This window comes from Mustela putorius, unplaced genomic scaffold (genome assembly GCF_011764305.1).
Source record: "Mustela putorius furo isolate JIRA1106 unplaced genomic scaffold, ASM1176430v1.1 tig00000382_pilon_pilon_pilon, whole genome shotgun sequence".
Classification (NCBI taxonomy): Eukaryota; Metazoa; Chordata; class Mammalia; order Carnivora; family Mustelidae; genus Mustela; species Mustela putorius.
The window spans coordinates 5,057,781-5,085,187 of NW_025421367.1; the positions used below are offsets into that span (position 1 = coordinate 5,057,781).

Genomic DNA, 27,407 nt, shown 5'->3' on the forward strand with positions numbered 1-27,407 from the left:
GATGATAGAAGGCTATGAATTAGTATATTAAAAGAACATGCTTTTCTATATCTTGCTATCATTCTGATTGTTTATTTTCTCATGTTTTTGTTGTTCTTTTCACAGGGATTCGATAAACAAGTGGATGTGTCATATATTGCCAAACATTACAACATGAGCAAAAGCAAAGTTGACAACCAGTTCTACAGTGTGGAAGTGGGAGACTCAACCTTCACAGTTCTCAAGCGCTACCAGAATTTGAAGCCTATTGGCTCTGGGGCTCAGGGAATAGTTTGGTGAGTGGAATATATATACTTATTTATCTATTTATTTATTTATTGAAGTATAATTAACATTTGTTAATGTTAATGTGTTTTGTTAGTTTCAGGTGTACAACGTATTCAACACTTCTATACATTACTCTGCTCATCATGATAAATGCTGTCACCATCTGTCACCAAATATTATTACAATCTTATTCACCATATTTTCTATGTTGTACTTTTCATCTCTGTGACTTCTTTATTTTATAACTGGAAGTTTGTGCTTTTAATCCCCTTTATCTGTTTCACCCATCCCCCTGCCAAGCTCCCCTCTGACAACCACCAGTTTGTTCTCTCTATTTAATAATCTGGTTTTTGGTTGCTGTTTGTCTCTTTGTTTTGCTTTTTAGATTCCACATGTGAGTAGGATGGTATTTATCTTTCTCTGTCTGACTTATTTCACTTAACTTGTCTTTTTAAAGGCACTAATGCTGTGATTGTCAACTAGCCACAAATACACACACAAACATAAATAAATAACATAATTTGAGAATTACAAGCATGATTTGTAATTCATTACCCATTTACTAAAAGTATGTACAACTTTGCTTGTCACTAGTCTTTCTACTCACCAAAAATGTCCATTACACAACAACCATGGAGAAACAAAGAAAGCCAGAGGTTTTCTATCTGTTGCTAATACATTTAGAAAATTTTATTTGGATGTTTATGAAGGTAAGAAATGAGGGGCTATGTGTTAAGATAACAAGAAAATAAAATTTGCTGCACTCTAAGAAAGTATAAATGATGTATCAAGTGTTCCTGTCACATTTAGAGTTCAATATTTAAAATTCAGTTACCTATTAGAAAAGGTGGTATTTAAAAATGTCTGTTGTACATTTCCAAAATGGAAAAATTCTGGGCTCCCTTAGTAACCATTCTCTTATGACATTTTTGAGTGGCAATCTAAAATGATGACAAATCAAAGCTTGATTACTTGTTATAAAATTCTTACAAAAGTGATGATACCAAATTGATAAGCATTTATTTTATGCAGTTTTAACTTGCAGTGTAGCCATCAAATGTATTTAGTATGAACTTATTAACATAGTAATTTTCAACTTGATAGCTCATACTTATAAGTAAAAATTTAACACATATACCATAAATATGTATATTTATTTTTGAGAAGATATTTACTTAGATTAGTACACTTATTTGTTATATAAATTACTCTTACATTAGTGATGTCCATTTGGAAACATGAACACTTTTAAAGGATGAGCTAAAGATGAAATAAACATTGTTTAAAAGTCTATTTTGGGGCACTTGGGTGGTTCACTGGATTAAAGCCTCTGCCTTTGGCTCAGGTCATGATCCCAGGGTCCTGGGATCGAGCTCCGCATCGGGCTCTCTGCAAGGCAGGGAGCCTGCTTCCTCCTCTCTCTCTGCCTGCCTCTCTGCCTACTTGTGATCTCTGTCAAATAAATAAATAGATAATCTTTAAAAAAAAAACAAAACCAAAACACATTTTATGTATAACTTTTTTTTCACTCATTTGATACAATGTAATTTTGATGATAGCAATGTGGTAGTGGAAGTGCTCATTATTTTTTAACCTTTCATTTTATATTTCATAAACAATTTTAAAATCTGGTTCACTTCCTTTTTTATTTTTTTAAGGCTTTTTTTTTTTTAAAGAAAAATGGTTCACAGTAAAATTGAGAGAAAGGTACAGAGATTTTCCATATTCCTCTATATTCCTCCTACCTCTACACATGCATAACCTCTCCCATCATCAACATTCCCCCACAAAAGTGGTACATTTACTACAGTTGATACATTGATACATCATAATTACTAAAGCCCATAGTAAACATTAGGGTTTATTCCAGGTGTTGTAATTTCTATGGATTTAAACAAATGTAAAATGATATGTATTCATTATTATGGTATCATACAGACTATTTCCACTGCCTTAAAAATTCTTTATACTCCACATGTTCATCCCTCCTTTTACTCTGAACTCCTGGCAACCATTGATCTTTTTACTGTTTCCATAGATTTTAAAGATTATTTATTTATTTGTTTGAGAGAGAGAAACCAAATGCAGTGGGGAGGAGCAGAAGGAGAGGGAGAGGCAGACTCCCTGCTTACCAGGGAGCGTGAAGCAGGGCTCCATTGCAGGACACTGAGATCATGACCTGAGCCAAAGGCAGACGCTTAACCAAGTGAGCCACCCTGGCACCTCTTTATTATTTCCATAAATTTGCCTTTTCCAGGATGTCATATAGTTGGAATCGAATAGAATATAGACTTTTTAGATTGGCTTCTTTCACTTAGTAATATGTACATCAGGTTCTTTCATGTCTTTTCATAGGTTGATAACTCATTTCTTTTTGTCACTGAATATTTCATTGTCTGGGTATGCCATAGTTTATCTCTTCACCCACTTTAAGACATCTTGGTTTGTTCCAGGTTTTGGTAATTATAAATAAAGCTGCTTTAAATATCCATATATAGGTTTTTGTGTGGACATAAATTTTAAAGTTGCACTTCATTTTGATAACAGGTTTTAAGTTTACTCTTAGTGCTTAGTGAAAATGGCAACAGTGCATGGTTGGTGCATTTCTAAATAATTTACTAGCATTTAAACCTGATTTATCAAATATACCAAGGCTTTTATTGAAATTTATGTCAATCAGTAGGTGTTTTTGCTATTAAAAACTGGAATAGTTTAATATTTTCAAAAATGGATCAAAACTTTTATTTCAAAGATATTTAGGTAAAGAAATTCTTATTATTAGTTTTTATTTATTTATTAGTTATGGTGAGGGTATGAGGTGGACCTCTTTGTGACACAAAATAATTTCTTGACATGGAAGGCAGAATAATGGTCCCGCCAAAGATGCCCAGACTCTAATCCCCCAGAATCCTTAACTATGTTATTTTATGTGGCAAGAGGGACACTGTGGATGTGATTAAGGTTAAGGGCATTAATATGGGGAGTTCATCCTGAGCTTTCAGGAGATAACAATCTAGATGAGTTCTTAAAAAGTGGAAAAGAAAGGCAGAAGAGGGGGTCAGAGAAATGCAATGGGAAAGGAGAGATGAAATTTAAAACATGAGAAAGACTTGCTTTATTGTTGATGGTTTTGAAGATAGAGGATGAAAGTCATGAGTCAAAGAATGGGGTGGCTTCCAGAAGCTGGGAATGGCTATCAACTGCCAACCAACAAGAATACACAGACTGCATTAGAGTGATGTAACCACAGGGAATTGGAATCTCCCAACAAACCCAAATGAATATGGAAACAGATTCTCCTCTAGCACCTCCAGAAAGGAATCAGTCTGCTAACATCCTGACTTTAGCCTAGGCCCACATAAGGACTTTGGACCTGCAGAACTGTCAGATAATAAATTCATGTTGTTTAAGCAGTTAAGTTTGTAGAGGTTTCTTGTGCAGCAGTACTAATACAGACAGTATAATAAAGATTCTACTATTAATTTAAATGCTGTAAACCTCCTAGAGCAGGCACACTGAACTATAATGTTTTCAGAGGAAGGAATTTATGGTGCCACTGTCAATCTCCCTCAAACTATGGAATTTCTTTTTTCCTTTCAAAAATTTTTTACCCTAGGTAATATGAGACCAACTGCTAGAGGGGGATAATATGTGTTTGGGAGGGACCAGTATTAATTTGTTTATTAAATATTAATAATTTTAATTTACTTTCTACATTACAATATATGTTTATATTTTCTGCATTCCACTGGATGTCTTATATACTACCTGGGGAGTGGGAAACCCATTTAGGAAATCACTGCATTTATGATTTATGAACAACTTTCAAAATGTAATAGAAGATAAGACAAAAAAATTTTTTTGAAGAAGAGACAGAAAATGGAGAAAGCAGAGGGATTTCTGGTTATCTTTCTTCAAAGGAAAATTGTAGAACATAGGAAAGTTTTGTTACATTTCTCAGTTCATACTCATTGGGATTGTTTTATTTTCCTTTTAACAAAACTGTCACAGAAAATGAGGACACTAATGAAAGTAAGCTAATAGATTTTTAATGATTGAAATGATTGAAAAATAGACCCAACGCAACATTTTTCTCAAGAAGTTAGCAGACTGTCCCAGAAACATCTGAAAATCTACTAAAAATTTTGTGGAGTATTTTTGGGACATTTATGTCTTCTATTTCTCCTTGTATAGGGCAGAAATCACCTTAGGTCTTAGGTATACTAACTGAAATAGATTTTAATAAATAAAATGTCCTTGAGTAAAATTTTTAATCCAGTTTTACAACAAGTTTATCAGCAGGTTTGTCAGTAAGGACACCTGAATTCCAAAATGTTAGCCTTGGAGTTTCCTGGGATTATTATTAGTCTTTTGGTTTATAGCTGAGGGAAATAGAGTTAGCAAAGACCAAGAAGAAAGGATAAAAATAGTATGGCATATTCCTTTTCCTTATCTTCTAGCTTGCTACTCTACTTTGTGCATAGACACCACAATTCCAGCACATTCCTTTCCCAACATGAATATAGTTGTCTCTCTTTCTCAACATAGTTTGAGATGACTTTGTTTATTTATCATGACTTAGGTTAATAGTATACTATTTCTCTTGAAGATCTATTCTTTTATTATTTTTTCCTCTCTATCTGCAGCCTTTAATTTAATTTCCTTTTTATTGCCTTTTGTCATTGGTGAGTTTATCCACCTCTCCTACATCAAATGCACATCCACTTTTAGACATGTTCCTAAAATCTACAGACCATTCCCCTGTTCATGAGCACTCAAATTTGTGTATTTTGAATGCCCCATATAATCCTGAGTATAGTGATTGGGAGATTTGGGAATTAGGAGTATCTGGGAACCTTGGGCATGGGAAGCAGACAATCTGAAATAGATAATTCATTTATTTTGGCTTATTTTCTTTAGAACAGGAATAAAACATGGAGGAACCAATTCCAAAAGAAATATTTATCATCAATTATTGTTTTTTATGTGCCACTACAAAATTTTGTGTTTGTATAATAAGGATTTTGCTTTTCAAGTGCAAATGTTGACATATTGGTACTTACGCTTGAAGTGGAATCTCATTTCTACTGTTTCAGTTACCTTAAATTTATTATTGAGTTCTTATACTTTCTTTCCTCTCTTTGGATTGCTTCACTGCTTACTTACTATCAGAAGAACAAACAGGCAATACTAAAATATCTTCAAAAGGAAATTATCACTACTATGCTATTTTTTCATTCACCATGGATAATGGACCAAAAACGTCATTATTGAAAATCATTAAATAAAATATGATGGGAAATATTTTGGAATCAATGAAAATTTTCTCCCTATTTCCTTTTTTTTTTTTAAAGATTTTATTTATTTATTTATTTGACAGAGAGAGATCATAAGTAGGCAGAGAGACAGGCAGAGAGAAAGGGGGAAGCAGTTTCCCCACTGAGCAAAGAGCCCATGTGGGGCTCTATCCCAGGACCCAGAGATCATGAACTGAGCTGAAGGCAGAGGCTTAACCCACTGAGCCACCCAAGTGCCCCTTCCTACTTCTGAGAAAAAAAAAAAATTAAGATTATCTATTATAACAGAAAGAGACAATGATTGAGCAGGGTCCAAGATGGCAGTGTAGGAAGGTTGTGAACTCACTTCCTCCCATGAACTTCCAAGTCTATACCTACATAAGGATCATTTCCCTCTGGAAAAGATCTGAAAACTAGATGAACTTTTCTCTGCAATAAAGGATAAAATGACCACATCAAGAATGGTAGATGAGTTGCGCCTGGGTGGTTCGTGGGTTAAAGCCTCTGCCTTTGGCTTAGGTCATGATCCCAGGCACCTGGGATCGAGCCCCCATCGTGCTCTCTGCTCAGCAGGGAGCCTGCTTCCTCCCCTCTCTCTGCCTGCTTCTCTGCCTACTTGTAATCTCCGTCTGTCAAATAAATAAAATCTTAAAAAAAAAAAAAGAATGGTAGATGAGACAGAGAAAAAATCTTGCAAAAACCCTACCCACAGTGCAGCAACACACAATTGGGAGGGATCTCATCCGATAAGCATATCTCCCAGAGGAGCAAAGGGTTGGTGTCCCACATCAGGCATCCTGGCCTGGGAGTTGTGCACCAGAAAAATGAAACCCCAGAATGTCTGGTTTGGAAAACCAATAAGGCTGATGTCTGGGGATCCCAAATGCCATAGGAAACTGAAATTCCCCTCTTGGAAATCTCATGTGTGGTCATGCTCTCCCTAAGGTCCAGTGAATAAATAGCAATTTGAAAAATACTTAGAATATTGGTGAGGGAGATTCATTTGTTGATCTGAGATCATTGGGTTGAGGGGTGGGGGGCAACTGAGATTCTCCCCGGAGACAGAGGCACTGACAGATGCCATTGTTATATTCTCCACACAAATTGCTACTATAAGCAGGTAAGCTTGGACATGGAATCATGGCTGGGACAAGTTGGGGTAAGAACTTACAGCACTTGCTGAAACTAGAGAGCAGAGACAATTGCAACTCCCCCATGTTCCATGACTGGGGAAGACAAGAACAAGCAGTCATGGCATCTTTCCACACTCTGCCTAAAGACAGTGCATGCACTGACAGAGTTCTCTCTTGCTGTATCACTGAAGCCTGCAAGCATGCATAAGCAAGACATTATCTTTCTGTCTTTCTGAAGCAGGCAGGCATACTCTGCCTACTAAATTCTTCAGTTGCCTTGCTAGAGCCAGGGGCATGTGCAATATACACAGGGGTCTTGATCACCTGACCATGATGGCCAAGAGGACTGGCATTCCAGAGCTCCACGGGACTGTAACAACGAGAAAGACAGCTCTTGGCAGGCCACTGCCCACAGGGAAGTATGCAGACAGCAGACTGAAACACAGCTCCTGTCTTCCTATGAAAAAGGCCTATTTACTTAGCCTGTAGCTTCAGCCTGAAGAACATGCTTCTGTTTTTTTTTTTTTTTTTTTTTTTTTTACACATTTAGAGGTCTAGGAGCAAAACCAGGGAGACACCATGCTTGTACACTCCCTTGACTTTACTGTATCTCAGTGTGACTTCCCAGAAAACATAACGTAAATACAAAAAAGAAAATAAGAAAGGAATCTAAACATAACACTAAAGAAATTCATCAAGCCACAGGGAAAAGAGAAAAAGAAGAAAGAAAGAGAAGAACTGCAAAAATGGTCAGAAAACAATGAACAAAATGGCAATAAGTAAGTATATACCTATCAGGAATTATTGCAAATGTAGATGGACTGAATTCTGCAATCAAAAGACAAAGAGTGGCTGAATGGTTCTTAAAAAAGGACATATTTGAATGCACCTGGGTGGCTCAGTCATTTAAGAGTCTGCCTTAAACTCAGGTCATAATCCCAGGGTCCTGGGATCAAGCCCCACCTTAAGCTCTCTGTTCATTGGGGAGCCTGCTTCTCCCCACCTACCTGCTTGTGCTCTTTCTCTCTGTGTCAAATAAATAAATAAAATCATTTTTTAAAATGATACAATTTATATGCTGTCAATAAGAGTCTCACTTCAGATGTAAGGGTACACAAACTGAAAATGAAGGGATAGAAAATGATGTTTCATGCAAATGGAAACAAAATGAAAGCTGGAGTAGCTATACACTTCTAGACAAAATAGACTTTAAAATAGACCATAATAAAAGATGAAGAAGGACATTATATAATGAAAAAGGGGTCAGTCCAATAAGATAAAACAGGTATAAATATATATGCACCCAATATTGGAGCACTAAATATGTAAAACATACCAACGGACCTAAAGGGAGAAACTGACAGCAATACAATAATAATGGGGGATTTTAACACTCAACTTTTCTCAGAGGATGGATCAACCAGACGGAAAATCAATAAGGAAGCATCAGCCTTAAATGACATATTAAACCAAATAGACTTGACTTATTTATAAAACATCCCACCCCAAAGCAGCAGGATACATATTCTTCTCAAGTCCATGTGGCTCATTCTTGAGAATAGATGACATATTAGGTGATAAAACGAGTTCCAAAAAGTTCAAGAAAATTAAAATCATATCAAGCATATTTTATGACCACAGTAATATGAAACTAATTGTCAATTACAAGAAGACAACCGGAAAAACAGCAAATATGAAGAGATAAAACAATATGTTACTGAACAACTGTAGGGGTCATAGAAGAAGTTAAAAAATAAATAAAAAATACCTAGAGATAAAAGAAAACAAATAAGATATACCAAAATCTAGATGATGCGGCAAAAACAGTTGCAAGAGGAAAGTTCACAGTATTCACCTAAAGACATGAAAGAAATCTCAAATAAACCCTCCAACACACAAAAATCTGGGACAGGAGAGCTTCATTGGGTTAATACTACCAAATAGTTAAAGATGTAATACCTATCCTTTCAAACTCTTTCAAAAAATTGAAGAGGTTGGAAATCTTTCAAATTCATTTTACATGGACAGTATTACCCTGATACCCAAACCGGAGTAGAACATCACAAAAAAAGAAAGTTACAGGCCAATATCCTTGATGAACATAGATGGAAAAATCCCAACAAAATATTAGCAAACTCAATTCAAACAGAGATAGACAAATGCTTCATGACTTCACTTGTATGTGGAAATAAAACCTGGACTCACTGATGCAGAGAACAGATTGGTGTTCACCAGAAGAAAGAAGGTTTGGGGGATGGGCAAAATGGGTGAGGGGGATTAAGAAGTACAGACTTCCAGTTATAAAATAAGTAAGTCATGGGAATGTAATATACAACATGGTGAATATAATCAATAACACTGTATTAACTTTGTAATGTGACAGATGGTAACTGAACTTATTGTGATGACCATTTTGCAATGTACATAAATGTCAAATCAATATGTTGTACACTTGAAACTAACATAATATTGTATGTCAACAATACCTGAATAAATTTAAAAAAAGAAGAAGCAATGATTCTGCTTCTCCATGTGAACAAAGAAGTCCTCTGTACCTTCCTAGGTGTAATATTATAATCTAGAAGATGCTTTTTTAACAACAGTGGTCCAATGCTAGATGAGCAAATATTTCAGAACATTTTTCTAATCATCAGAAGAGGATTTCATTAGGGTTGTTTCTACTACTCATGCCAGAACAAAAAAAGAACATAGGAACAAATCAGCAGAGAGTTTACTGTCTTCTATCACTTCCATCCTGCTGTTGCTTGTCAAGCCAAGAAACATTTCTGTTTTCTTTATTTCTTTCTCCAAAGATGATTCAAACTGACAATGAAAATGGTGGCAAAAGCCAGCAACCAAGATTTTAAGTAAAGTAGACTTGCCAAGGTTGGTTGGCTCTTTAACTAAAAAGAGCTGATTGTACAGTTTAAATGACAAGAATTAAAACCATATTCTTTCTGTTCTTGGACTTGTTCTCCTTGTCATCTTCTTTGACTTTCTACTTCTACATAGTACTAGTAGGTAGAATCACTGTGGGTAAGTCAGAGAACTCATCAAAAACTAAACTGGATACAATGAAGCGGCAGAATCAAGCACGAAACAAACAAACAAAAAAATCTTTGAATTTTTCAGAAGCGCAAAAAAATTTCTGGTAATAATGCCAAGTCAAGTCATATTAGTAAAGCAATTGCTGTCCATGGAAACTTCTTCAAATAATAATAGCCTCTAAGTACTGGAAAATTGGCTTATTGTAGGCCCTCTCTTTTTAATGTATTCATTTTTATTAAAGAAAAAGACACTCTTGAGTCACTGACACTTTTAACAGCTTTTCTAGTCTTGGTGATGAATTGGAGCTATTCCTTCTATACACTGATTTAATCATCTTTGAACTAATAGCACAGTTTTTCTTTTTGTTTTTTTTTTAAATGGCTTGTGAAGTTTAGGGAATATTTGTAAATAGTACCAGAAAAAAAAAGAGATAGAAACTTAGTAATATTAGGGCACAAGATAATCTATATCTGTTTATTGCTGATTATGATTAGGGAGGAAATTAATTACATAAATTATTTGAATTCTATAAAATATTTGCACATTTAAATATTATCAATTCAACTATAGATACTTTAAGATATCTTATATTGTCATGTTTTGTCTTTATAGTTATAAATATACTTACACTTCAAGATAATTGGATTTACCATTGTATTTCGTCAATGATTGTATTTAAATTTATCTCTAAGACCTTGGTTTATGCGTCTGTAAAATGGGGATAATATTTATCTTACAGGACTCAAAAAGATAAAATTAAGTATAAGAAATTATCTTAAATCTGATATTATCATGACCTTAATTTTTTAAATTTATTTTTTCAAGGTTTTATTTATTTATTTGAGAGAGAGTGAGAGAGAGAGGGGCAGAGAGAGTGAGAGCAGCATGAGCAGAGGGAAGGGTGGAAGGAGAGGGAGAGGCAGACTCCCACTGAGCAGGGAGCCCCACTCAGGGCTGGATCCCAGGACTCTGAGATCATGACCTGAGCAGAAGGCAGACACTTAACAGACTGAGCCACCCAGGCACCCCTTGCTGTGACTTTTAATAGATTCAAGGATGGTAGACTTACTGTTACTTTTTTTAACCAGTGGAAGATTGCAAAAGGTCAATTTACATAATCCAGGAAGATGGCTGATTGTACCAGCTACATTATTATCAAAATGTGCATATTATATTCACATTATAGTTGAGAACATGGGATTTAAAAAATTACTTTACTAGTACTCCATAAGTGAGTCTAGCAAAGAAACATCTGAACATTTTTGTTCCTATCTTGCATTCTGAGCTCCAGTTAACCGAGATTATTTATAATATCTTTACAAGTTTTAAATATTAGTTTTTAAATTTGTAACATGACTGCAGAGACCCAGCTAACCATCTTTAATCAGACTTCGGATAGAAGAGTTTTGTGATTATGAGGTTGAAGGTGTGAAGAAAAATGGGTAAAATCATCCAGAGAATTTCCTGAAGTATCAGACTTCCTGTGTAACACAAAAGATATGGGATCAGTGGGTCCTGAATGATGATTTTATATGGTTTCTGGACACATCACTCACAGTCCTATTGTACATTTCTTAGAGATCCTAAAAAACCATTTTGCTAAATGATGTGGTTTTAGTCACACATTTCCAATTAGCCCCTGACCAATGGAGATGACTGCTTTGATCCACATCTGGAATAGCATCACATTTTGTATCCCTGTTTTTTTCCATTAATTTTACAATTTAGACCCTTAATTGCAACCTTCTCAATATAAGGAGCAGTGAGCTTCAAATATTGCCTTTATATTGGTAAGAGGCATGAAGCTGCAGTGGTCTGTGCAATAGGACAGAAACGGTATTTTTTACCCCCAATTTTGCCTTTGGGTCCTTTTGCATTTCACGATCCTGTACATACTTCCTGTATTTCTTAATTGATGGTTAATATTTATGAATTTTTTTTCCTTCATAGAGAAAATGTGGTATTTTCAGAAAATATGAGTAGAAGTTCAATTGCAGAATGCTTACAGAAAAAAAATTATGTAAGATCCATATTTCTGCATATTAGCCATTAAGTATGTATGTGTTCATATTTGTAAATATATAATGGCCCGTGTAATAATCAAAACTGAAGGGTTTGGTAGTTTAAAATCTTAAAAATTATATTTGGTTTTTAGAATATAGTATGGACATTTATTCCGAATCTGTCATTTTTCAGTAAATTTGTAATTAATTTATATACCTGTAGTAAAAAAACTGATAGCAAGGGTTTGTAGCCCAGAAGCATTTTTCCTGGTAGAGGGGCAAAATAGTCATTTAAATTTCCATAGACAATTATTTACTTACAGATGATTCAGTCTTCTCTGTAAATCATGTGTTGATATAAACGATCAGGAAAAGTAATTAGCAAACACATTTATTTATTTATTTTTCAGTTTCTACTTTAATCCCAAAGATTAAATGACTAAGTAAGACTGATTCTTAATTCTCTTAAGGACCTATTCTTCTAGGGCTTCAGTAGATTATTTTCATTGCAAAAATAAAATTGGTTTATGGCCCATCTTCTATTCATGCATCTCTAGATGCGTAAATCCTGGTTAATTGTTAGGATTAAAGTGCATCCATGGTTATATTTAAAAAAAAACAACAACCATAATTTAAATATAAATACCTAAAGGCTTATTCCTGCACTATCCAGTGCATCTTAAAGAGCCAATGTTCCTTATAAAAAGGAAGCCAAGTCTTCAGTTAAATTATGCTAAAATAGCAGATGGCAATTGCTTTTCCTCAGATTCCAGAAATCATTCTCTTTTACTGCTCTATTCTATCTGTAGGAAAGACAGCTAAAAACAAACAAACAAAAAACCAACAGAAGAGCAGGTAGATGTTATAAATATTATAACTAAAAATACTAAGGATTCGAGGAACTTTTTATAAAGCTCAGAAGGAAGGTAATTGGCCCCTTTCTCTACAGTCATGCTCCTGGCCCATTTCAGCCTCACATTCTGTTTATAGAGTCTGAGTTGTCTTACTAATCATGGCTTTGACTGCGGGAGCTGAGGACAAAGGAAGACATCTTTTGGTTTGGGTTAGTTAAATTTATTTAAAATATTTGACTTGTCAAGTGAGTTTCATTTTACATGTCCAAAGTTATGAATCGAGACTTGAACAGTTGCAGTTTAAGCTTCTCTCTATGATGGGGGAATCTAAATCACTATCAGAGAGGGAATTTAGCCACTTCATTTGGACATGGGTTTTTTTTAATTTAAAGACACATACTTTAAAATTCTCTTAGCTATGATCTTCCTCATCTTTATTCACCTTTATTTTTTATCATTAAAATATTTCCGGGATGCCTGGGTGGCTCAGTCAATTAAGTATTTCCCTTCAGCTCAGGTCATCCCAGGATCCTGGGACTGAGCCCTGCATCTGGCTCCCTGCTCAGCAGGGAGTCTGCTTCTACTGCCTGTGCATGCTCTTTCTCTGACAAATAAAAAATAAAATCTAAAATAAAATATTTTCCACAAAAGATTTTAATATGTCCATTCATAAAAATCAAGATTTTACTCCTAAACCAGGGAGATAAAATGCCAATAACATTTAAAATTTGTTTTCCTTTGGGTTCACCTAGGATTGGAAAATATGGTCGGGGAACAAGTGCTCTAAACAAGGACATGTGGATGAAGGAGCATGTGGGGGCCACCCTCCACCCTTTACCCAGAGGAGCGGCCTTTTCTTAGTTTCACACCAATCACGGGTCTAGTGGCTGATCCAGAATAAATGAATTTTAGATTTCCAGGTGGTCAATGAGAGAAACTCAAATAAGCTAGCAAAAATATAAGTTAGAGAATAACTATTATTGCAAAAATGTAGCAAACCTAGAATATCAAATAATTGACTGTCACAGAGGTTTAAGGTGCCTAAGAAAATGGAAAAAATCAGGGAGCAGAGGAAAACTGTAAGCCAAATTGTCACCTTAACATAGTCCCTTCTTCTACCTCCTTTTTCTCCCTGCATCTCCTTAAGGGCAGGAATCTTTCAGGGCCTCCCTGTTCTCTGAGCCTGGCATTCTCCTGTTAGATTACTTTTTCCTCTTTAGCTTGGAACGGGGAAAATGATTTTCAGAGACAGTCTCAGATGCTCTCTGTGTTCTTCCCTCTTTGTCCTCTGAAGCTCCCTGTTTTCTAAACCTCCATTCAGATCAGTCCAACTGGCTGTTTTCTGTGCTGCTGGAAGGCAGAGCTCAGCTTGTGAAATCGCATAATCATGCTGATTTCCTCCATTATAACTTTATGAGCTTCATCCTCAGCTGGGCCCTGGTTGCTGCTTAGCAATCCTTTTACTTATGTGTCTCATCAGCTCCCTATCTCATTTCCCATGGTGGCTGTTATAGTCCTTTTACAACCATCATCGCCAGCTCCCAATTCCACTTCTCCCGCCCCAATTTTTGCAGAAGGCTTTACCTCCTACTTCCTGGAGAAAACAGATGTCCTTAGGCCTGTGAGCTCCCAATTTCCTCTTCTACCTCCTAGCTCTGTCATCTGTGGTCTTCTCTGCTTCTCCACGAGGAGCTCCCGGAGGAGGCTGGGCGCCAGCTGTGTTCTCAATTCCATCCTCTCCCCCTGGGACCTATGAGTTGCTCTTTATCTTGTATCACCTGCCTCCTGTCTTCCAGTATCTTCTCCCCTGCTTACCAAAGTCCTTCCAATGAATTCTCATGTAAAAAGAAAAGTTATTTAGGATGTTCCTGCCCCTCAAATTAGCTCTCCGAGTCTCCGGCATCATCAAAATTCTGAATACAGTAGTCTGAATTTAGTGTCTCTACATACTATTGCCATTTTCACTTCATGGACCGTGCCCCAGTTCTATCACCATAATTCCTTGAGTGGAGTAGGATGCTATGGAAAAGGCTATCGTGACCCCCTAAATCATTAATCCATTGATTAATTCCTTTTTCAGCTCCTATTTTCTACTTCTCTGTAAGTTGGGAAATATTCAATATCATCAAATTCTTCTTGAATGTCTGTCTGCCCTTGATTTTCAAGCTGGAAATTTTCAAAATCTGCCCTTTGTTTGGAATTGGATTAACTGCTCAGTGCATAAAACACAGCATGACATGGTGGTTAAGAATGTAGACTCTGAAACTAGAGTAGAATGTAGACTCTATCCCTGGCTAGGATCCTGGCTCAATCTTATCAGTGTGTGATCTCAGTTATTTCACCTGAAGAGAAGTCTGGTAGAAATATGTACTTACAAGGTTGTTAAAACACTCTAAATGGGTTAATATTATGCTTGGCTTGAGTAAATAGTCAATACATGTTGGTTTTCATTAGTGTTACCTAACCTGAGTCATGGCCAGTTTCTAAGAGATTGGTTACATAGAGAAAAATTTTTTATAGTTCAATGTGCAGAAAGACAATGAAATAATCTAATCCAAATCTCCTGAAGGCAAGGCTGGAATCAAGAGCCAGAGCAAAATGAGCTAAAGAGGAAGGTACTACTTCCAAACTCTATTTAGAGGGAGATTTGAAGTGAGAGATGGAAGCAGATTTCAAGAACCAGGAGAGAACTGGATCAAAGTAGAAGAAGTTTGGGAACAATGAATCTAAGACAAACAAAAAATCTAAGACATTGTTTATAGAATAAAGTTGTTCATGGAATAAAATTCAGAATTTTTGTTTTTTTCTTAAAGATTTTACCTATTTATTTGACAGAGAAAGACACAGTGAGAGAGGGAACAGGAGCAGGGGGGAGTGGGAGAGGGAGAGGGAGGCTCCCTGCTGAGCAGGGAGCCCAATGCAGGGCTCGATCCCAGGACCCTGGGATCAGGACCCAAGCTGAAGGTAGAGGCTTAATGACTGAGCTACCCAGGCCCCCCTGAAATTCAAATATTTTAGAATGGCATACTGGTCAATGTTCCCAAATGTGCTGGCCGCTTTTTTGCTTCTGGTATATATGTGAAGATATTTTCCCCCACCTGAGATGGTCTTGACCTGTTTGTCATTCTACATGGGAAAATGCTGCTTATTTCAGTTTTCAGCTGTAAGTTTACCAAGTTTGTGAAACCTTAACTAGCCTCTCCTACTGCTTAGCAAATGTAATTACTCTCTTTATCTGCATTGACATAACATACTATATTTACATCTCTTTTGGCACTATTCATATTTTTATTGCTATTTAAGTCTACATCTGTTGTTGGATCATGAATCTCCTTGAGATAAAAATCCTGGCTAATTCATCCTTTCAGTCTCAAGACACATAATGGAAACACCTTAAATAGTGGATGTTGCATATTCAATCCATCAATACTCTAATGTGTATATCTATGTCTGTCTGTCCATCTGTCTATCAGTCTATCTACTGTTATTAAATAGTATGTCCTTCTAATTTCAAGATTAAACCAGATATAATCAGAATACTTCAAATAGAGACTATCATCAACTCTATGAAATACAAATGCAACTATTAATGCAATAATTAGAATAATTTTACTTTCCCTAATAATTATGCCTTGAGCTAATCTAAAGAATGAGCTAGCAATACCACAATTGATTTTTCAAATCATTTACTAAATGCTATACCAACTTGTATTTGATCTGATAATATTGAATAAGACAAATGGCAAGTTCTAAAAGAATCATTAAAAGCACAATTCAAGGACTTGATGAAAAGTCACTAAAAATATTCTTCCATTTTTTCATGTCTGAATGTGAAAGAGATAACATAGTCACCTTAAATTAATATTTAAGGCAATCATACAGAAAGTATTTAGGGTTATAAGGTTGGAAAATCAGACATGAATGCCACTGATACAGCTAACGCCAATATTGGGGATATGTTTATCAGTACTGTTCATGTGAGAAACATTACTGGAATAAGGGGAGAATGACTAGGCTTCATAAAGTGAAGAAGATGTAAAATATGGTAGTTGTTTAGATTCATTGCTTATAAACCTGAAATACAGAAAAATGAAGGAAAACAAAAAAAAATGTGATCTCATCCCTGTAGTCACTCATTAATTCATTTTCATTCAATGAATATTTATTGAGTGACTGATTCACAGTAGGCATTGTGCTATGTCATAAGGATATAAAACCGAATAGACAGGGTCAATGATCCTGCCACCTATCCAGTCAAGAGGCGGATATATAAACATATTAATGCCATTGCTTTTCTTGGGCTAACTCCTTCACATCCTTCAATTCCTATACATTAGAATAATTCTGGTGCCTATAATAAATTGACCAAAAAATCCAATAGGGGATCCAGTAGAAGTTTATTTCTTTTTCTTCAGGTTGGGGAGAGGTAAATGACTGGGTGATGGGAAGGTGTCTACACCATTCAGTGATGTGAGGAGCCAGGCTGATGAAGACTGCCACCTGTGGCATCCAAGGTCTTCAAACAGCAGATGACTATAAAATCATGGAGGGACCTTTATTGGGCGGGCCTGGAAGTGGTGTGTTTCCTGTCTGCTCACATTCCACTGGCTAGAACTTCGTTATATGGCCACTTCTAGTTGTATAGGAGGCTGGAAATGTCATCTAGCTGTGTGGCCAAGAAGAGGAGGAGGACTCGGGTTTGGAGTCTTTGTCCTATGTAAATGTTCATCATTCCCCCAAATCCAAGGTCAGTGCCCGTCTGATATGTTCCCACCTCACCCTGTACTTTCTTTGTGAAATCATCATCACACTAGCTTTACATTGTTTTATTTCCTACTAGATATATACTCCTTACAAGCAGAGACTGTGAGGCTTGCCCCCAATTTTATTTCTACAGGTTAACAAAGCTCCTGGCACAGAGCAGGCACTTAATATTTATTGCTGTAAACTCTTCATCTCTTGTTCACTCCCAGCTCACACTGGCTTCCACTTCTGTGCACACCACTGTAGGATGGCCCTCGTTGTTACCAGTAACCAAATGCCAGAGCTATCAAGGACTCATTTGTCTCCATCTTATTTGATTTGTCACTTGCTACTTCACTTTGATACTCTTTTCTTTAGGTTTTGCCTCTGAATTTTTCAGTTTTACTTTTTCAGTTCTTGTGCAGATTCCTTTCTGTGAAGTTGGCTTTCAAAGTTGAGGTCTTGGTTGTTAAGTGATTGCATTGTCATGGGTAAAGGAGAGGGATATTTTTTAAAAGACAGGAAAGCCCAGGTACCCCAGCAGAGAGGAAATGCGGATGCTGGAGAGTAAGACAGGAGATGGAGACAGAGGTACAGGAACACAGAGGAACAACAAGAAACAGATGACAGATACACAAAAAGAAGAGGAAGAGAGGAGTTAGAGATACACAAGGACAGAGCAGGGAGTTGACAGACACCCAGAGAAAAACAGAGGGAGACAGAGAGACAGAAGATATCAGAAAAGGAAAGCATATTTGTTAGAGAACAATTTCTGAGAAAGTAGGAAGATCCTAATGGGATTAGCTTTGAAAAGAGGCAATAATTCTCCATGGAAGAGCAAAATTGAGAAAACCTCTTTTCTTTTGTTTACAATGAACTGTGTTTGATATAACATTTCTTCACTGATCGTGCTTTACTCTCAAATAGTGGTGGAAATTTGAATGGAAAAAGAAGTCTTTTGACTATGCAGCTACATATGAAAAGACAATTGAAAGGAAAAAGTAAATGAATGTTAGAGAAGAGCATTAGTCACAGAGCAAATCTTACAAAATTGCCACTTCTGTGTCTTTCTACTTTGAGGAGGATGAAACTCATCAGTCGAAGTTATCATTATCATTGATACCTTTTCATTGATACCTTTTCTTTCGGTCAATATGGTAACAGGTAGGGAGTAGAAATGTAGACTCAGCCACTATGTCCGTAGTGTACACCTTACCTAATGGTGTTCATAGATCTTTGTATCTTTTATAGCTCATTATTGGTTTAATATCTACTTTCATTTCTTTTGTCCCCAAAGCAAACATGATGTTTCTAGATCAGAGACAGAATATTGTTACAGCAGTAACTGCATTGGTTACCTATGACCCTTCTCCCCTTTCAGGGCTATGTTATCAAGGTCAGATGTTACATGTATATGCAAGGGGGGTTTTGCACTACCAAGAAGAAATTATGAATCAGTTTGTATAGAAACTGCTACACAGCTGCCAACTTCTCTTTCTGAGAGATTGAGAGAGAGAGAGAGAGAGAGAGAGAGAAAGAGAGAGATCAAATATCCCCAGAATGAATAGATCTTTCTGGGAAAAGAAAGGAAAGATCCTTCTTTTATAATCCCTTGGAAGGTAAACAGATGGTTCTGGGATTCATCTGCTTTGAAATAAACACATTTCTCTCTGGAAGTCTCTATTTATTCATTGTTTAAGTCCAAGATTTGTCCTTTATCTATTTTTTTTAAGATTTTATTTATTTGAGAGAGCAAGAGAGAGGGAAAGAGAGCATGAGGGGAGGGAGCAAAGGGAGAAGGAGAAGCAGGCTCCCCACTGAGCAGGAAGCCCAACAAGGGACTGGATCCCAGAACCCCAGGATCTTGACCTGAGCTGAAGGCAGATGCTTAAATGACTGAGCCACCCAGGCACCCCCAAGATTTGTTCTTTAGCTGCGTTCCAGTTTTCTTTGCTCAGGAAGCCCTTATGGTGCAGAAACTTTAAAATACCTCTATAAGGTATATACCATTATTTACATGAATAATATAAAATTCCATCCTTACAAAGTAATAACATTTCTGGAATCAAATAACCTTGTAAAATGGTTGTTTAAAAATAATTTTAAAATAATGGTTGTGTCATAAAAGCATTTTGTTTTTAACAACTTTCATTTAACTAGAATGCAAGATCTTTTAATATTTTAATTAAATCAATTCATAAGTACATATGGTGTGACTATATATACATACTTTTTCTGTGTACATAAAATAACCCTTTTAAACACACTAATAGGAAAGGGACCAGTAATTCAGTACCTCTTCTACAGAAACCTTGCTAATTCCCATTGTATGCACTCAAAGAATATTTAATACCAACTTCATTTGGAACACAATAATAGCACAAACAATAGAGTTGAGATTCAATGCTATTTTCATCCTATCTCTGAAGAGCTTAGCACCTGAAAAACATTTTCCTTGGTTATCAAAATGCATGCCAATAAAGAATCTTAAAGATATGAATGTCTGTTTCCTCATAGTGTAATGATTTGCCTTGAAGTCAGGACCCACATTAACTTCACTCTATGCCATTGAATTTGTAATTTATTTATCAACTAATAAGTTTTAGGCACCATGCTAGAACCTGAAACTACTGTTACGAACAAAAGTAGATGGGGTTCTCCCTCTCTTTCTAAATTTTTGTCTAGTAAATAGGATCCAGTTATAGATATCTGTGTGAAATATGATATACCCCTAACAAAGATACGCAAAGTACAGTGGCTTAAACACTTCTCTTCCCCATTAAAGTCCGAGTTGCTGCATAGTTCCAGGGGATATGGCAATTTTGCTTTGCAAGGTGACTCAGAAATACAGGCATCTTGCTAAAGTTATTCTTGCCTACATGCCAAAGTCACTAGGGTCACATTCCAATTTGTGGGAAGAGATAAATAGTAAGTGGGAAGCAAGCAACCTATCTGTAAGCATATGACCCAGAAGTTGAACATTTCTGCTTTCATCCATTATCCTGAACTTAATCACAAGGTTACATCTGGCTCTAAGGGATGCTGGGAAATACGTTTTCTGCTGACCGCCATATGCCTATCTAAACTGGGGAGGTTCTTATAACTATGAAGAGGAAGAGGATGGATTTTGGAAAAACTGAAGTTTCTGAAATAGTAAGTTTTCTGTATCTGGATCTGATAACTGATACCCAGTCCCTTTTCTTGTTCATCAGACTTTGCTTTGTGGGTCCTTCCTCAAGTCAGTTTTTAGTTTGTAGTTCTTGATCCCTCTGGTCCTTAGCTATGTCCCAGACAGCTGCATTATGTGGATTAGGGCCAACTGATTCTCAGGAAATGCCACAAGGTAACATAAGTTATACAATAAGTAAATGGATTAGTGTCCTGCTAGTCTGATGCAATCGTCCTGTCTGTCTCTTTCAGCCTGTTTTCCCAAAATCTTTCACACTGTCTGGAACACAAGTGGTACTGAAAAAAATCTTTGTTGAATGAATAATGAACAAATGAATGCCATATGTTATGGTAGTGGCTCTGACTTACATTCTTTTTTCCCTCTTATTTTACTTTTGTTTAACTCTGCAAATCACACTACTGGGGACAGAGAGAGAACCAGGAGTAGGGCTTTTAATCTAGCTCTGAATGTTTTCAGGATAAAAGTTATTGTTACATTTCTTTCATCTTCTCTTTGATAGCTATCCAAAATATTTGAAGTTGGTCGTATAGTTTAAAGTATTATAGAAAAGAATACAAATGTAATCTTATTGCCTATTTTACAGACAGAATACTGGGGTCCAAACTGAGAATGTTTGACAGTTGTCATATGAGTTATTCATATTAGAAGCTTTGACTTTCAATCCATTGCTCTTTTTAGTATTGCATTTAAAAATTTTCGGTGCCCTATACCAGATACATCCGAGGTTCATAATCAGGTCAGCTGCCTTTAAATTAAATGCATAGTCTTCCTTAGTAGTTCTCAAAGCATGGTTCCTTGGCTGTAGCAACAGCATCAGACTTTCCTGGGAATTTGATTGAAATGCAAATTTATGCCTCTCACCCCAGAGGCAGAAACTCAGAAACCCTGGGGCCCAAGTTCAACAATGTATTTTTTAACCAGCTCTCTGGGTGATTCAGATGCTCACTCAAGTTTCAGAGCCACTGTCTTGTATTGATAGGACAGCACACAGCATGTATTAAGACATTGTCTTAAATGATGTAGATTCCCATAACCAACGCTAACAATCATGGAGAACCTACAAAGTGCCACACTGCTAGATGCTATATGTACCTATGCTCATTTAATCATCACAAGAGTCTGGAAAATTGTTATTACTATGAGTTTTATAAATGAGATAATTAAGGCTTTAGAGAGGTCATTTTCAAGCTCCTCCCCCCAAATCACCAAAATTACATAATTTGAAATTGGCAAGGATGAGATTTTTAAACTCCTATTGTCTAACTCCAGTAATCATGAGTTTTCTAAAGCACTGCTTTAAAAAATACACTGGATTATAATTTATTCATTAAGAGGTATGGAAAATAAGAATATTTGATATTTGAAACATAAAGTTTTCAGGACCATGAACTGCTTTCAAATTTTCTCTAGGTATAATGTATTCATTAAAATGCTACTTTGAGTTTGACCAACCTTCTTTTAGTATAGCTGTATATGCAAAACAGTATTCTGCCAGGAAAAAAAGTATGCCAGCTTTCTTTAAGCATTTTGTTTCTGTTTTTACTGTTTGTAGAACTTGGTAGCGATCTGGTAGAGACAGAGGTGTAACCTTCACAGTTGATGTTCCTCCCTGAAGGCCTTGCTTGAGAGTTGTCACATGGCCTTTGAGAGATGGACTTCATCCTGAGGGTATCTGAAAGTCAATATGGCCAGAAATATCCCAGTTTTTCAAAAGGGAGGGGCACTAGACTCTGGGATAAATTAATTGCTCTGGATCTCATAGTTCATCATTCCCAGATCTCTGGGGAACTAGCTGACCTCTCTTTCCTCAAACAGTTACTGATGCATGAAGCTACCTGGGTATATAGAGTGTAGATAGTGAAACTTTAATATTCATTCTTTCTTAACCTTTTATTTGCTTTTTATCTGTGGAGGGACTGAGTCCTGAATAAACATTGCCCATTATTAATTTGCCTACAGTGGGTAGTTCTGGCTATTGCCAGAAACTCGAGACTGTTGTCAGATCTTCAGATTTTTTTCAGAGAAGCAGGATGTATGTATATTTGCTAAGCACATGTGTGTGTGTTTGTGTGAAATCTAATATTAAAATTTTAGTTATTTTAACATTCTGTAGGCAAAAATCTACATTTGTGGGCTGGTTATGTTCATCACATGTTTACTTTGCATTTTCCATAGACTTTTGGTGCTTATTAAAAATTACTCCCTTCAAGTTCATGTATTTCTTTAGCATTATTATCTGAATTAATCTTATCATCAGCCTGAGATTCCTTTCTTTTTTTTTTTTTTTTTAAGAGAGAGAGGGAGAGCAAGCAAGCACAGGCAGACAGAATGGCAGGCAGAGGCAGAGGGAGAAGCAGGCTCCCTGCAGAGCAAGGAGCCCGATGTGGGACTCGATCCCAGGACGCCGGGATCGTGACCTGAGCCGAAGGCAGCTGCTTAACCAACTGAGCCACCCAGGCATCCCTGAGATTCCCTTCTTTTTGAAGTTAAAGACCAAACAATAAAGAAACCTTGACTTAAAATCTGACTGGGTTGGCACAATGCCATCAGCATATAAAGTAGCTAAGTGACTTAGGTAGGTTACTTATAATATCTGAACCTTGTTTTCAGTATCAATACAGGAGCATAAAAAGTGTCCAGCAATATCTTTGGGTATATAGTAGATGGTTAATTCCTGCACGTTACCCTCTTTTATTCTGACCCAAAAAATTGTGAAAAAAATGGATTTTCCCCTCAAATATAGTGAAACTAGCAATATTTTTTCTATTTTTTTTTACACCCAAGAAAATAAAATTCTACAAATAATTTTACAGAAACAATGCTATTCAGGGAAATAACTATAAAAATGATAACACATATGTCCTTTATTGTATTAGTTAATATTTAAGTGATGAAATCTCTTACATTTTTGTTAACTAAAATGGAAAGTATGACTACTTTAGGATTGACCTATCCTGTGCTCCAAAAGGCAGGAATGGATATGGATTCTCCAGGAGCACCTGAGTTGCCAATTTTGGGAAAATGTATTGAGATTTGGGTCCATTTTTTGTGCTTCAAGGTAGTGACCTAATTTAGAGTCCTAAAACAAAAAAGTAAGGCAGGAAATCTAGCTATAACATATAGATCATCAAAAGGATGAAATTTATATTACTTTCTTAATGGTTTATTTGTTATACGTTCATAACTGAGTTTTTTTTCCCTCTCATGGAACAATTAAAATCCAGATGGATAGCTTTTCTTTGTCTTTTTTCCATGTCAGAAAGTATAATTGATCTAGAATGAAGTGAGAGCTCATTGATGAACAAGAAGATCTGGATAACTAAATTCACTACTAAAACCTTTTACCTTGAGGTTTGTCTTGGTCAGCTCGGGCTGCTGTTACAAACTAACATAAACTGAGCAGTTTATAGACAACATAAATTTATTTCTCATAGTTCTAGAGACTGAAAGCCCAAGATCAGGTTGACTGCATTGTCAGGTTTTCTCATGGTGAAAGCCTGCCTCTTAGTTGGAGCCTAGATGACTATCTTCTCACTGTGTCATCACATGGTGAAAGAGGAAGCAAGTTCTCTTCAGCCTTTTTCAGAGTCTTTTTCAGACTCTTAAAAAATTCTATTTAGGAGGGCTCCACCCCTAAGATCTCATCTAATCCTAATCACCTCCCAAAGACCCCACTTCCTAGTACCATCACATTAGGGAATAGGGTTCAGTATACAAATTTTGGGAGGATACATTCAGTCTATAACAGGGTGAACTGTGGTAAACTGTGGTGAACATACACTTAGTAACCTCTAATGAGTCAAATCCTTGTATAGCTCCCTCCTTCTGGGTGCAGACAGAACAGATAATATTCTAGACAATAAAATATGGCAAGAGTGATGCGATAATCACTTCCTAGATTAGGTGCTGTTATAAGACTCTCTCTTGTGAGACTGAATGTGAAAGTTTTCTCCTGGCTTTGAGAAAGTAAGCCACCATACTATAAGTGGGCCATGAATCTGTGGCTTAGAAGTAGCCTCTTCGAGCTGATAGGAGCCCCTGGCTGACAGCTAGCAAGGAAATAAGGACCTCCATTCTATAACCACAGAGACTAAATTCTTCCAACAACCATGTGAACTCAGAAGAGAACCCTAAGACCCAGAAAGTTCCTTCAGCCTGTCAACACCTTGACTATAGCCTTTCAAGACCCTGAACAAAGAATTCAGCTGGGCTATGCATGGGCTTCTAATCCACAACAACTCTGAGATAAGAAATATATGTTACATTAACTCATTAAATTCAGGGTAATTTATTATGCTTCCTGGAAGACTAACACAAAGCCATCTCATTTGCCCTCCTCAGGCTTCCTCAGTTATTTCTTATAACGGGATGAGATTTAGAAATGTGGCAGTCATATCTCTTCCTATGTCTGGAGGATTTTAGACAACTGCATGTCTACTGGCTACTGATTCATTAACATGTTAGGACTAAGAGTGTTTTTAAACACTTTGTTGTTAAACTTTGCATTGTTAAACTTTGCTGCAATGAGGGACTTCACAACTTACTTATTTTACTTAAATGAACACCATATCGGTTGGGGTGGGGAAGTCACTTCTTAATGCAAAGCATACTGAGACAGAAATAAGCCCTGTTCAGACAGAGTTTTCAAAAAAAAAAAAAAAATACTACGTACCTGGTTTTGTCCTTCTTCTAACAATTGGAGGATTCTCACTGAAGCTATCTAGATGTGATAATATCCACATGATTTTATGGTTTAATGACCTGAGACATTGTGCTATAACTCTTAGTATCTTGTCCAAGAGATAAGTATCTCTTGTTCACCATGGGACTATAATTTTTATAATTTTTTCTATGATGCTAGTATTATTTTTTGTAAATAGTATCCTTTTGGTAAGATGGTTTTGATTCCTTCAGGCAAACCTTAGTGATTAACAATGCTGAGATTAAACTGTATATTTCAATGTTTCTTTAGAACATGAGATAAAATTTTATAGAATCTGGGTCACAAATATGCTGTATGATTTTGGATAAGTTAATTGTTTTCTTTAGGCATCAACTTCCTTATGTCTAAATAAAATGAGGGTATTGGTTCAATGATTAAAAGTCTTTCTAGCTAATTTCTAGCTAAAAATTCAGTAAGCCATTTGCTATTTGTGGAAATGCACAATATGCTTTTTCTTTCCTTTTGAAAATTGCTGCTGACAAGCACAGTGCTTTTAGTGCTTTACAAAGTACTTATTGTGCATCTAATATAAAGCAGAGCTGGGGAGCCTGGGAAATAATTACCAAGTTTCACATCTCCAGCAGCCAAAATTGTGTGTGTGTATTACACAATGGGTTAGAGCAAATGGGGTAGAGACTAATGACATTGTGCCAGATTTGGTAATTAACTGCTATAAGCTGAACTTTGAGTTAGACATTTTCAATTTAAAATTAAATTGGCCTGACAGAGGATTTTTTTCCATTCTGTATATGGATTCTGACTAGATAAATGAGTTGTCTGTCAACTCATAATTATATTTGATAATATACATAGGAAGGGAACGGTTATTGAATGAGAGCTAGGGATGTTTAGTTTGGAAGGAGGTTGCATTTTCAGGGAGATGGAAGAGATCTTCAAATATTTGAAGACAGCTGTGAGTAAACTTACTCAGTCTGGGTTCAGAGAACTTCATAGAATTAATGGGAGTTGGATTTTGGCTCAATTTAGAAAGAACTTTATTAGAGTCAGGGCCATTCATTAATGGTTATCTTCCTCGTGAATGGGTAAGCAATTGGTTACTGATAAGTTTTAAACAAAAGCTGGTTGATGAGTTTCTCTTAGAGATGTTGCGTTTTACACAGAATGTCTTCATTTGGTGAACATTAGATGAAATGAACTCTTTAGTTTTCTTCCCATCCAAAGTTTATGTAATTTTTTGTTACCTTGGAGGCACTATTTATAATTTATCAATGCTTTCAAGCAGAGAATCTGCTGCTAGAAGGTGGCTAAGTGATTTTATGTTTAGATTTGAATGGATAGCTCCTTAACTTATTCAGCACATTGTTCATTAGGACTTTATCTCGGATGGAGTCACAGTGAACATGTCTGGCTCTAAACTCCATGTCCGAACCAGAAATTTTGGCTAGGTATGCTAGATTCATATATGTTCACGGGTACAAAATGAGTTTCTTAAAGTCCATACCCTTCTTTAAACAGAACTGTAGGCACATGGCTTCATCTTTCAGGCTGTTACAATGAAGTACCATGGATTTGGCGGCTTATAAACAACAGAAATTTATTTCTCACAGTTCTAGAGGCTGCAGAATTTAAGATCAAGTCACCAGCAGATTTGGTGTCTGGTGGAGTGTGCTTCCTGGTTCGCAGACCCTGCCTTCTAGCACAACCTCGCATGGCACAAAGGGAGTGGGATCTCTCTGGGGCTTCTTTCATACGGGCTCTGATCCAATTATGAAGGCTCTGCCTTCATGACCTAATCATTTCCCAAAGGCTCCACCTTCAAATACCATCACATTGAGCATGAAGATTTCAATATATGAATTTGGGGGTAGAAACAAACATTCGAATTGCAAGAGCACATTTCTTCGAGAAATGTTAAATAGTCTACTCTAAGATTTTGGTTGGCCCCGTAGACTGTTTTTGCTATGGGCATGTAAAATGTTATGGACAGGACACACTTAGGTTTGCTGGGCCCTAACCTTATAACATTTGGGAGACCTTCTTTAGGCAAAATCACAAATATGACATTCATAATGAAAGCAAATTATTTATTTAGAATAAAAATAAATTACATGAGGTGGGTAAGGATAAATAGGGGGAGGGCAGAGGATTTGTAGGGCAGTAAAAATACTCTGTGTGATACTACAGTGAT

At 36.4% G+C, this 27,407-nt stretch overlaps 1 protein-coding gene across 17 annotated transcripts in view; it reads left to right on the forward strand.

Annotated features, from left to right (window-relative positions):
- The window catches only part of MAPK10 (mitogen-activated protein kinase 10), a 588,472-nt gene that overhangs the window by 454,259 nt on the left and 106,806 nt on the right, over positions 1–27,407 (forward strand). For all 17 annotated transcript variants that reach the window (XR_006606562.1, XM_045079393.1, XM_004756141.3 and 14 more), the window contains one exon: positions 106–275. Coding sequence is in view for 16 of the 17 variants with exons in the window: in XM_045079393.1 (XP_044935328.1) it covers positions 106–275 (170 nt within the window). In the remaining variant the exon portion in view is untranslated. The remainder of the gene's footprint in view (positions 1–105; positions 276–27,407) is intronic.